The following is a 12,644-nucleotide window of genomic DNA, read 5'->3' as shown; positions in this document are numbered from 1 at the left end:
CGCCGCGAGCCCCAGCGCGCCATGGTGCGCTGCAAGGCGCGCATCAGCCGCCGCCGCAGGTCCTCCAGCAGCGGGTTGGCAGCCGGAGATTCCTCCTGGACAGCCCCCGAGACGAAGGGTTGGGGGCCACAGTCGAGCTCTGCTGGCGACTCCATGGGGCCTCCAGAAAATTCTCTCTGTGCAGTGACCGTAGTCCCGGAGCCCATCGCGGAGATGCAGAGTTGCTCCTTCGGCGCTCTTGCTGGCAATTTGTTTGCAAGTTTGAGCTTTAGGGCGGGTCAGGGCAGGGGCGGGGGCAACTAACAGTACCAGCAAGACCCTTGGAGGAGTAGGACGAGCTCACTGCTCATCCACTTAAGAGAGGCTGCTTTGTTTCCAGCCCTGTCTCTGTCCTTTCTCCCTCTTTTGCAACAAAGGAAGGAAACTGGGTCATTGTTTTTGCTTTGTGGAGTGGAGAATCTTTCTATGGAGGAGGCGGCGAAGACTGAACCTTCAGTCCATGTAGGTACAAGTTGAGAAAGTCAAGATAGAATATCTTGACACTAAACCTTCCCGGGTGCCTTGGTTTTTGAATACTTTGTTCCTTGAAAACAAATTTCTGACTTTCCACCTGTCAGGCACCGTGCCAGGTGTTGGGGATGTAAAGACTAATTATTAGACCCCACACCTCTCCCCAAGTATCCTGGTCAAAGGGGGAGGAACTTGAGCCTATTTGCGAGTTTGAACAGTCTTTCTATAAATCCAATGACTCCTGCTGGGGATTCTGAAACTCGGTTCTTTTTTCTGTAGGTGACTCCTTCTACCACGTCCACGTTTAGAACGAAGTTCAGATGAAACACAGAAACTCCCTTTACTCCAAAGCATGTACTTTGGTAATTTCCAATTCAATGTAATCATGTGCCAATATTACACTCTTCCCAAAGAATACCAAGTCAAAAGACTGCCTCTTTTTGATCTAGTAGAGAATTTCATAAAAGGAATAAACAATCAAAACTTTTGTGTTCTCATACTCTGCAATGACTAAACAAATAAATAAAAATAAACAGTGACTGAAATGCTCACTTGGAACTCTCATTTTAGAGTTATTCCTTCAATAAAGTTGTACAAATCACCTGTAAGGTTCCAAGGTTCCTGGTAAGCACTGAAGGCAGTAAGAGCCCATTTTTATTAATGCTTACTATATGGCAGGTGCTTTCCATGGATTAACCTATTCAACCTTCACAATAGCCCTGGCAAGGTAGGTGCTATTAGTTTCTGTGTCTTCCAAATGAAGAAACTAAGCAAAAAGTTAAAATGCATATTAAAGGCCACCAAGCTGTTAAGTGGTCCACTGGGGATCTGCACCTAGGAAAACTGGTTTGTGCTCCAGACCACTGGAATACACTCTGGATATGCCCAACCTTCCAAAGAGAAAGGAGAATGGCTCAAGTTATATGTTGCATGAGTGAGTGAAAAAGGGAATGCTCAAAATACTGTGCTCATAACAATCAGCTCGCCTGAAATACCTTTGGTGTACAATGGATTAGAAGGAACACAGGTTACCAGATTTCTGCAGATAGTCTGACAAATTCAACACTTTACAATAATTTACAACCTCAGTACAATGAAATGCTTATCATTGTACATTGTTCATCTTTATATTCTCTAGAAACATTTGAAGTTGTGTTCTCTTGGTAGAGGTTATGAATTCTATATGATTTACTATTTGTTAGCAAAGTATAATGTGGTGAGGGGTTGTTTAGTTTTTGGTGATCAGTTGAGGGGACTAGAAAACTAGCACTACTCAATGAACAGTATAAATGCTTAAAATGCGTGTTCTGCTATGATTTTTCACTTGTATTTCCAGATCATTTTTTCTCAACCAGAATTTCAGTTAAGTTTGATTTAATTCCACAAACAGTGAATGAATGGTGTAGGTCCAGTGTCAAGCATTGTACATGTGAGGGAGATACAATGATGAATAAAATACAGAGCCCAGAGCTGGGAAAGGAATTCATTCATTCATTCAATAGGATTGATTTAATGTCTTGTTATATACTAAGGATTATACATGATGCTCAGGCTACAATGATAAACCAAGGGACAAAATTGTGTTTTAAAATTAATAATTTCCTTCTATAGACTGATTTTTCAGCTGGGATGTACTTTGAATTTTATTATAATTTTTTTCATTGTGGTTCTGATTTGATTTTTTCTGTGCTGAGAAGAAGCTTTTTAGTTTGCTGTAATCTTTTGTTTTTGTTTCCTATACTTTTGGGATCTTGTCCATAACATCCTTGCTTGTCCAGATGTCCTGAAGCATTTCCCCTAAGTTTTCTTCTAGTAGTTTCATAGTGCTTAGTCTTACATTTAAGTCTTTAATACATTTTTAGTTTATTTTTGTAAATGGTAAGAGGTAGGGATGACTTTGACTCTTCTTGATTCTTAAAAGATATAAAACTTTTTTTAATATTTATTTTTTAGTTTTAGGTGGACACAATATCTTTATGTGGTGCTGAGGATTGAACCCCATGCCTCATAGGTGCTAGGCGAGCACTCTACCACTTGAGCCACAACCCCAGCCCCGAAAGACATAAAACTCTTTAAAGAAAAAAATTAACACTATCTTTGTGGTTTTTTTTTTTTGGGGGGGGGTATATTTTTTTGTCCCTAGTGCCTATCCTTTCCCTTCCCTCCTCCCTCTGCCTATTCCTCTTCCTCTACACTACTGGTCTTCCTTCTACTCATTTACTTATTTATTTGTTTTATGTGGTTTATAATGAATTTTGATGTAATATATGTGGCAACTATAGGTTAAATGTTGGGAACAAAAGAGATGTATATTTTATGTAAAATGACACATGGTATTAACCTTAAGTACACTGAAAAATATTAAGAGCAAATATTTTTAAGCCTGGAGCAATCACTAAATAATAATGCAAACAGGTATAACTAAAAAGCCAAACTAAAATGTCTCCCTAAAATGTTAAGATAATCCAATAGAAGGCTGGAATGGAGATACACAGAATTAAAACACCAAGGGGACAAACATAAAATACTAAAATGGAAGACCTAATTAGATCACATCAAAATTACATTAAATATTAAAGTACTCAATACTCCAACTAAAAGTTAAAGATACTCAACTAGATCTTTAAAAGTGGGGACAAAATATATTCTTTCTCAGGAACCTTAACTCGAACGTCACTTCTTTTTTTCCTCTTCAGCCATCTACTCAGACCAATTGTTCTTTTAAGCAATGGGTTCTGTGTGTTCCCTCTCCAAATAAAATGTTCCTGAGTGCTCTTTACAAAAAAAATAATAATAAGTACTTGGCTTGAAAGATTTTCTTTATAAGCTTAAGATAAATACCTATAATATTTTTTGTGAGCGGCTTAGTAATAGTTTGGGCCATTTCAAAATCCATGGGGAAAGTGGTCATTTCATTTTCTGGTTAATTAGCAAAAATTCCTCTTTGGTTGTGCAATGTCCAAAAGATCATTATTGTTTTCCTAACAATTTGCCAGAACTCTGGGTTCAAAGGCTCTTATCACATCCCAGCTTCACCTCTTGCATAAGCTCTCTGGGTCAATTTGTTGATAAGTAAAATGAGAATAATCTTTTATTCTTCACACAAATGCTAGGTAGATTAACTAAAGCACCCAGAATTTCACTGAGACAAGTTCGTAACAATTCACAAATACTATTTTTTGTTGTTTTTGTTCTTTTTAGTTACACAGGACAATAGAATGTATTTTGACATATTATATACAGATGGAGTATAACACCCCATTCTTTTGGTTGTACATGATGTGGAGTTAAACTGGTCATGTATTCATATATGAACATAGGAAAGTTATGTCCAATTCATTCTACTATCTTTCCTATTCCCATCCTTCACCCTTCCCTTCATCCCCCTTTGTCTAATCCAATGAATTTCTATTCTGCCCCACCCCACGTTATTGTGTGTTAGCATCTGCATATCAGAGAGAACATTTGGCCTTTGGTTTTGGGGGATTGGCTTATTTCACTTAGCATGATAGTCTCTAGTTCCATCCATTTACCAGCAAATGCCATAATTCCATTCTTCTTTATGGCTGAGTATTCCATAGTGTATATGCATGACACTTTCTTTATCCATTTGTCTGTTGAAGGGTACCTAGGTTGGTTCCATAGCTTGGCTATGGTGAATTGAGCTGCTGTGAACATTGATGTATTAGCCTCACTGTAGTATGCTGATTTTAAGTCCTTTGGGTATATGCCAAGGAGTGGGATATCTAGGTCAAATGGTGGTTCCAATCCAGGTTTTCTAAGGAATATCCATACTGCTTTCCAGAGTGGTTGCACCAATTTGCAATGCATCTGTGTGCCTTTCCCCCCACATCCTCGCCAACAACAAATGCTGTTCTTGTTATATAAGGGACATGATCAAGAATCTTGCCATAAAGATACATTACTTAACACTGCATCAAGAGATATCATTGAGCTGTATATCTAAGATACAGAAGAACTGGTTTTAGGATTCCAAGAGAAACTCAGTCAGGTCTAAATTACAGAAGTGATACCAAGATAGCCAGTGTCCATTCTAGTGGACAACAATTTTAAACTGCCAGTGACCATGTGCAACCAATATAGTAATCTCCGTCACAGTGGTGGACTGTGTTATTGCTTAACATATTCTCTGTCTCTCTTGGTGGAAAGGTTATTCTTTCTCTACTCCACTGACCTCAGGCTGGGCTGTGAGATTTGCTTAAGGCAATGAACTATGAGCAAAAGGACATGTCCCATTTGCCAGCAAAAACTGTAGGTGCCATCACACAATCCCTGTCTTCTCCAACAGCATTCAGGTAGGCAGCTCCGACACCCTCCCACACCCTCCCACACCAGGAGCACAAGGAAAGCTGGCCCATCATGCCTGTGGAGCTTGAGTAAGAAAAAAACATTTGTAGTAATCCATGGAGATTAGTGTTTACTTTTTTGAAAATCCTCATATCTGATTCTCCCTCTGATCTCTCTCTTTTCCCTATAAATAGAGTGTAGATGTAAGCATGCAGAAGACAGAAAGTTCTGGTCAATTGAAGTTTTACTGAATCATTGCTATAAAGAGATGTATGGAAACTTATTTGCCTAACAAGGAAAATCTAGTTATTAAAAGGTACAAATAAATTCTAGTAACTGTCCAAATACATTTGCTCTTTTATTAGATGAGTTACAAAAGTCAAATATGACATGGAGATAACGTCAACAGATTTTTTCGACAGAATATACAAAGATTCATATGTGGGTACTGTATAATTTTAGACTGCCAATTTATAGTCGGAGAAGACCATTGCTGCTTGCCTCCATACCAAATATAAAAGGGTAGGTGACTTTTAATGCAGTTTTGATTGCTTATCTCATCTTCATGCTCTTCATCTTGAAGACATTTTAATTACAGCCTTCTAAGACTCAACAGAACCTGGCATCCTCTAAGTGTAGAAACTAAAAATCTTGTGGCACTTTTCCAGAAGCCTTTTATATACTGTGGTAGTCAAGAGTTTTGAGAAATAGAATGAATGTCAAATGTGTCTAAACAGCAACTTTAATACCCATTCTAATAAACGTATTTGTATTGTAACTTACAAGGAGTATGTTATTTTCTCTGAAGTTCAATTCTAAAATTTCTACATACTCTGAAAGCAATGTCTTCTGGGGGACATTGTCATTTTATTTTATGATTGAACCTTTTTTATTAAAACTGAAATATCCTCCATAGTCAATCAGCACATATTTGCTGAGCTGTGCTATTCATAACCAAGCCCAGGAATAATGGAAGCAAATGCATTTCTTTTGTGACCCATTACATGCATTAAAACTTAAAAGGTGATAATTGCCAAAAAAAATTAGTATGTGTAGTAGGTAACTTCAAAAATTGTCCCCAATGACCTCTGCCTGGATCTGGTGAACCAGTTCTAATCAGAGTAGCAAAAGGGATGGAATGGAGTGTCATTTCTGAGATTGGGTCACAGAAAGTCTCTTGGTTTCACCTTGTTCACTGTCTCTTGCTTGCTTTCTTATTTGCTTGTTCTGAAAGACACCCGCTGCTGTGCCATGAGCTGTCCTATGGAGAGGCCTCTGTAGCGGGATCAGAGGGAGGCCCCTGGCCAACAGGCAGTGAGGAATCAAAGCCATCATTCCAGTAGACCATAAGGATCTGAATCAACCAGATGAGTGAGAGGGACTTCAGAGTCTAGCGTGGGAGCAGACATGTTGACAAGCTGAATTTGACAACTCCGTGTGAAGACAGGCTGCAACCGCTTCTTTTCCACTGATAGGCACTCCTCCATGCTTGCTATGGACTCTGACTATTGGCCCACTAACCCCTTCCTGTTTGTCTCCAGGGTCCTCAAGTGACTGCAAATTCCACCTCATAATTCATTCAGGAGTCTCTCCTTCTAGAATGGTAGGCACTTGGTAAGCGACTTCAGGTTAAGAAATATCATTATCTTGTGCACAACACAAACACATCCACTGGCACGTACCACGTGACCCTCGACTGCCCATTTAATTAAACTGAATGACACGTTTGGTTCCCTATATTTTTCTGACCTTCTCTGACATTTGTTTTTCACTTCAAGGATCTACTTACATAAGCCATATATGAGAATTTATTTTTGTCCAGAATGATCATTTAAAAAGCCTGCATTTTGAAAACCTACCCTAATTCTATCTATAATTCACTTCAATCCCTCAATAAAAAAGAAACTCCCTCCTTCCTCTTTGTTCTCCCTTCCCTGCCAGAGCCCTGTGGTACATTATTTCATCTAATTCACATCAGCACCCTCTAGTGTTCCATCCAGTTTTCCGACAGCCCCTGGGTCAATCCCAGCCCTACCTTGACCTGCCTGCCCAGTTGTGTCTTCAGTCCTGTTCCTCAGCTTCACATGCTTCCCCCTGTGTTCACCTCAGACAGGAGCCTCTTCACACCACCCGACAGCCTCTCTGCTCATTCCTCCTTGGTCTCTTCAAATCTTCCACAAAACCTGTTCTGGACTCTGACCACCACTTTCCTGCACAGAGACATTTTCTTTCTACTTCAGTGAGACAATAGTTAACAACCGTCAACACACACGGCACTCACTGTGTGCCAGCTGCCGTTCCATGTTACTCTGAATCCTCACACCTACCCTATGAGGTAAGTACCAGAATTTGAAGCATTTTATTGAGCAGTAGCTGAGGTTCAGAGAGGTTAAGTAACTGCCTGGAGCCATAACTGTGGGGCACCTTAGAGCACCATAGGGCAGCTCATGGCACACTATCTGAGCTCTCAGCCACAGGATTATCTGGCCTAAGATGGTCAAGTGGAACACCCTCAATGTATCCTTCTTTCACATCAATATCTTAACCTCTTATTGTGTTTGTTTACCATTATTTACCACCAAGTCCAAAGGATGGGGGGACCAGACTTAGGATGAAGTGGGGGGCGGGGGTATCTACTCCCCTGAGTAAAAGCAGAAGAAAAATGGATGGAGTTATAAATAATAAAAAGATGCACTAGTGGGAAAGAGCAAATAGCTCAATCAGAGTTGAAAACAGGGATTACACAGAAAAATGAAGCAAATACCACAAAAAGAATAATATTAAGGCTATTCACTGTAATACTCTTCGTTATAGTGAAAATGTAAACTATCAAAATATCTATCAATAAATGTGGTAGAGATTGCTAATTACCCACTCAACCTCCATTTTCTCCTCCTTCCTTACTGATGGAACTTGATTTATCAATAGAACCAATATGAAATGCTAAGATACTGCATTTCCCTTAATTCCTTACATGAAGGGATGGCTATGTGTTAAAATATGACAAATGAGATATAAGCAGAAATTATTAGATAAGACTTGTACGAAAGTTCTTTGAAAAATGGACAGAATTTTCATTCCTTTTCTTCCACTTCTTCCTGATTGGAATGAACATTTGATTGAAGGAGCTCTAACAGCCACTTTGGGACCATGATATTACCTTGAAATTGGAGCCATGCTCAATGTCACAACACTGAAATCAGTCAATGCCTGAAGATATCAGGTAGTCATCACACCAACTCTTACTATATGAGAAAGATAAAACTTCTAATGTCTTTGTACTAATTTTTTAATGTCTGATACCAGCAGCTAAAAGTAAATCCTAACTAACAAAATGGAAAGAAATATTTAATAAATTATGGTGTATTCATAGTTTAGAATTCCATAGACCCATTTTTTTTTTAAAAAGTAGACCTATGTTCTATCATTGCAAGAAGCCCATCACATATTATCCAGAGGTAAAAGGAAGCTATGAAGTAATCTGTAACATAGGATAGTTTTTTTCTTCACAAATTATAGATAGATGTGTTTGCATATGTATTTAAAAGGGGGGTTAGAAAAATAAATACAGATATGGTAGTGGTACTTGTAGGGGCTGGAAGTTATGAAGGAAGGAGTCTTTTATTCTTTAATCTGTATTTCTCTTTATTACTTCAATGTTTAACAACAAATGATGAATTCTGTGTATAAAAATAAAGATGAAAAAAAGAGACAAGTCCATCCGAACCCATTTCACTCTGACTACATGGAGATTTTTCTAGACAGTGTTCTGCTTCAATGACACCCAGGGCAATTTGCAAAGAGTGTCATGCAGTGGCTTACACATATCAGTGCAGTGAATTAAAATGCAGACTGCCAAGTTCAGATTCATTCATTTTCACTTTGTATTGATTTTCATCCTCTTTGTACCTTAGTTAAATATTATGTACAAATATAAAATGCAAATATTTGTGCAATTCATTAACCTGCATTTTTTTCTTCCTTCTTGTCTGGATCCCCAAATTATATTTTTTAAAATAGGTATGATTCACACTTGACATAACTTGGCAGCTATGTGCTGCAAGGCTGCCTTTCTATTGAAGTGTTCCTCTTTGGCACAGACAGCAATGTGAACAATAGAAGAGCTGCACCTGTCTTGGAAAACTCAGCCAAAAGGCTGTGGGCTTGGTAGAAAACACACCTAAATGCATCCCTTGTGAATTATTGATAAATACAGGAAGTCACTTGAAGCCTTCAGTTATATTAATGCCAAGTATATAATAGCCCTGTTATTTGACTGAGTTGGTTTTCAAGGAAATAACAACTATACTGCACAAGATCATTTTCAAAGTGTACCTTCCCACTCATTGAGAGGTATTGGGGAATCCCCAGAGCTGAGATTCTCTTAAAACTGAAAATAAATGGAAATCCATCTTTCTTTATTATTGAACTCTTCATATAATCCATCCTGATTGAGAATTAAAACCAAATTATACAGAACCTGAACATAAGATTTTAGCCCAAAAATGTGCTATTTCTGTCTAACCTTAAATTTAAATTAAATAATATTGATAGAAGATGTTAAGAATATATTGCATTTCTACTAAGGAAAAATGAGGCTACATTTAAGTACATCTAACCTAGAAATATTCAGAAGTCAAAAGAAACAAGTAGGTTTTGCTAGAAACACATAGGCTTTCTCTGTTTGGACAGAAAAAGACTATTTTTTCCTGTCAGAAGAACACTTCTATCTGACCCATATCAAGTTGATCAGAAAAACAGTCAGAATTTCTAGAAAATTGTATAACTCATTCTATTTCTTCCTTTCTATTGAATGGAGACCTGAGGGGCAACCCTTTTCACATCTCAATTACACACCAACATTACTTTGTATGGGTTCCTTCTATAAAGAACAGTTAAGAGTCATAACAACACTGACAACCTCTGCTAGGCACAGAATAGATGAACACTTGAGAAATGATGATGCATTTAGCGAGAAAAAGAGCCGGATACTTTAAAATGGGCATGAAGATAGAAGAAACAAGTGGTACTCCAACTTACAGTTTGTTGTTTTAGGAAAAACACCAGGGCATTCAAGCAGAGGATTAGTTTCTGTGTATTATTGAAACAGCCTGGCATCTGAAATCATGCACAACAATTCACACTGAATTTCACATGCTTAGAATTTAGGGCAGAGCACCAACACTCATTCATTCAGCACTCATTCATTCAAGTGTGTTGGAGTATCAGGCACAGTGCTAGATGCTGGTATGAACATTGTTTTTGTTACTGTTGCTTTTTTTGCATTAATTTGATTGCACGCGAAACATTTCTCAGGCACTTTCATTCTTCCATGCCTTTGTGAATGTGCTGTTCCTATATGTGGAATGTCCTCCACACCTTACCCCATTATGATGTCTTCCCAAGTTCCCCATGGTTATATCCCACAAGTGAACCCACAACTCCAACTCTTCCTTCTTTTTATGCTGGACTCTATTTCCTTATTATGCTCTTTAATCTTTGAGTTCCCGATGTGAACATCTCACATGTTTTTGTGGAATCTAGGCCACTTTTGTATAAATGGAAATGGATGGACATTAAATTAAAGACTGAAATAAGCTTGCTCTGTTTAAAGGTTCAATGGATTTCAAGTTCCTAGTAGAGAAAATTGTACATTTGTGATTATAGGAATGCAAAACTTCTTTTAAATCATATTACCAAATGAGGCCAGCTCACTCTTGCAATAAATAACAAAAGTTAACTGAGCAAAGTACAGAAAACAAGAGACCCTTGCTTATTGCTTTTCAGTACCTGGGAGCCCCCTGCTGTCCAGAAAAACAAAAGACACTGCAACCTCTCCCCAGGCTAATAGGGAAGTGTTGGGCCCTTAAACATGGAACCTAAAAACTTACTTCCACTATTTCATATGCAAGATCAGCTGCAGCAGTAGCTATTCTTATCATCCTCCTTCTGGATCAACCAAGTCCTACTTATAAATCTTCCACTTTCACTAAGGGTTCGCCCGTGATTCTCACTCCTTTGGCTCCTTCTCTTTTCAGCCATATTTCTATTATTTATTTAACTTTTTTTGTTATGTGCCAGGCACTGTGCTAAGCTCTTCACATGCATTATATTCCATTTATTCTCTCAACAATGCTAATAAAGACATGCTATTATTCCAAACACATGAAGTTTGGAATGGTGAAATAACTTGCCTGAGATTACCTTCATGTCAGGGGCCAATTATGATAGACTAAGGTCTTAATTCCTTGCTTCTGCATCCAGCCCTGAGCACCCCCTTCAGCGCCTGAGGCTACTGCAATTCAGCTCCTCATTACAGCACACCTGAACTGTGACCACAGTCACAGCTGTGGTCCTCACCTCCTGCTTCTTTGATGTTTCACCACTAGCGTTTCACCAACTCGATTAACATACATGTATTGAAACCTCAGATGGTACCACATTACATACTTCATTTGTCTTCTTTCCTATTATGTGGATGGCACTCCATTCTAGAGGAGTTTCAGGAGGGTTCTACTTATCCTCCATTATCATTCTTGACAGTATTCCTCATAATATGCAGGTATATTAGCTACAGCTTAGGGTAAGAAAGAATATAAATTGAGATTAGTTGGCTTGACATAAAGTCTATTTTAGTTATGACCTCAAATCTTTCTTTTTATGAAACTCAGCTCTACTCATCCACCTTACCTTAGACTTAAAATGTAATGCCCCTTCTTAATTTGATGTTCACATTTTTCTTCAGCCCATATAATTCATTTTATGATTGACATCTCCATTAATTTTGTCATTTATTCTCAGAAATGTTAACACACAGTTTTATTATTTACTACTTTGTCTTAGTAGAATTTATGCTTAATTAATGGAAAATCCAACCTAGCCAAATTATATTCATAGAATATTATAATAAAACTACCAGAAAAATGAAATATGCTGTTATTTTTAGTAAGTCAAGATAAATTTTAGTCATGAATAGCATTATTTTATATATCTACCCAGGCCTAATAATACTGTCTGACTCTACTACTATTAAATCTGTTACTACAATGTCTCTTAATTAATTTAATAAATTATTGCTACTGGATTTCATAATCTAGACCACTTATTAGCAAGACAAAATTTGATTCCATAGTCCAAGAATCCCATAAATATCTACTGAGAGCTGCTTAATAACTAAAATAATTTCTGGTGAAATATCCTTTAGCTTTTAGTTTTCAATTTAAATAGAAATGTTTCCAATCTGGCAAGAATTTTGAGACTATAAGATAAAACCTATTTATAGAACTGGCATTTGAAGACACACAAGTTTTTTTGTGAAATTTACAGAGACCCTGTGCTAGAGAAAGTTGATTTGACCCACAAACTAATTCCATGAATTATGAACCACATTTTTGTTGTCTGTTTTGAGAAACCAAAGAACTGCATTTGCCTGTTATCCCAGCAGCTCAGGAGGCTGAAGCAGGAGGATCACGAGTTCAAAGCCAGCTTCAGCAAAAAGCGAGGTAGTAAACAATGCAGTGAGACCCTGTCTCTAAATAAAATACAAAATAGGGCTTGGGATGTGGCTCAGTGGCTGAGTGTCCTTGAGTTAAATACCCAGTATCAAAAAAAAAAAAAAAAATACCAAAGAGTGCCTTATTAATTTGCAAGAGAAAAACACAACTATCAAGCCAATCAGAATGTTCTTATCAGTTATAAGATAAGATGTCATCTCCCCAGAAGAAAAAAAATCTAATCAGAAAACCAAATTATTGTATCTGTTTCTGCCTCACATAACAACCCTTCAATTGTGTTAGGTTTTAAGAGGCCAGTAACACACATGCCTT

The 12,644-nt window shown here is 37.8% G+C and overlaps 1 protein-coding gene across 1 annotated transcript in view; it reads right to left on the bottom strand.

Annotated features, from left to right (window-relative positions):
- Aard (alanine and arginine rich domain containing protein) overlaps window positions 1–613 on the bottom strand; it is a 7,018-nt gene extending 6,405 nt beyond the window's left edge. The window contains exon 1 of the mRNA XM_015486281.2: window positions 4–613. Coding sequence (XP_015341767.1) covers window positions 4–206 — 203 coding nt within the window. The 5' untranslated portion in view covers window positions 207–613. The remainder of the gene's footprint in view (window positions 1–3) is intronic.
- Between the last annotated feature and the right edge of the window lie 12,031 nt (window positions 614–12,644).

Source organism: Marmota marmota, unplaced genomic scaffold, assembly GCF_001458135.2.
Source record: "Marmota marmota marmota unplaced genomic scaffold, marMar, whole genome shotgun sequence".
Classification (NCBI taxonomy): Eukaryota; Metazoa; Chordata; class Mammalia; order Rodentia; family Sciuridae; genus Marmota; species Marmota marmota.
This window is presented reverse-complemented; position numbering and strand designations above follow the sequence as displayed.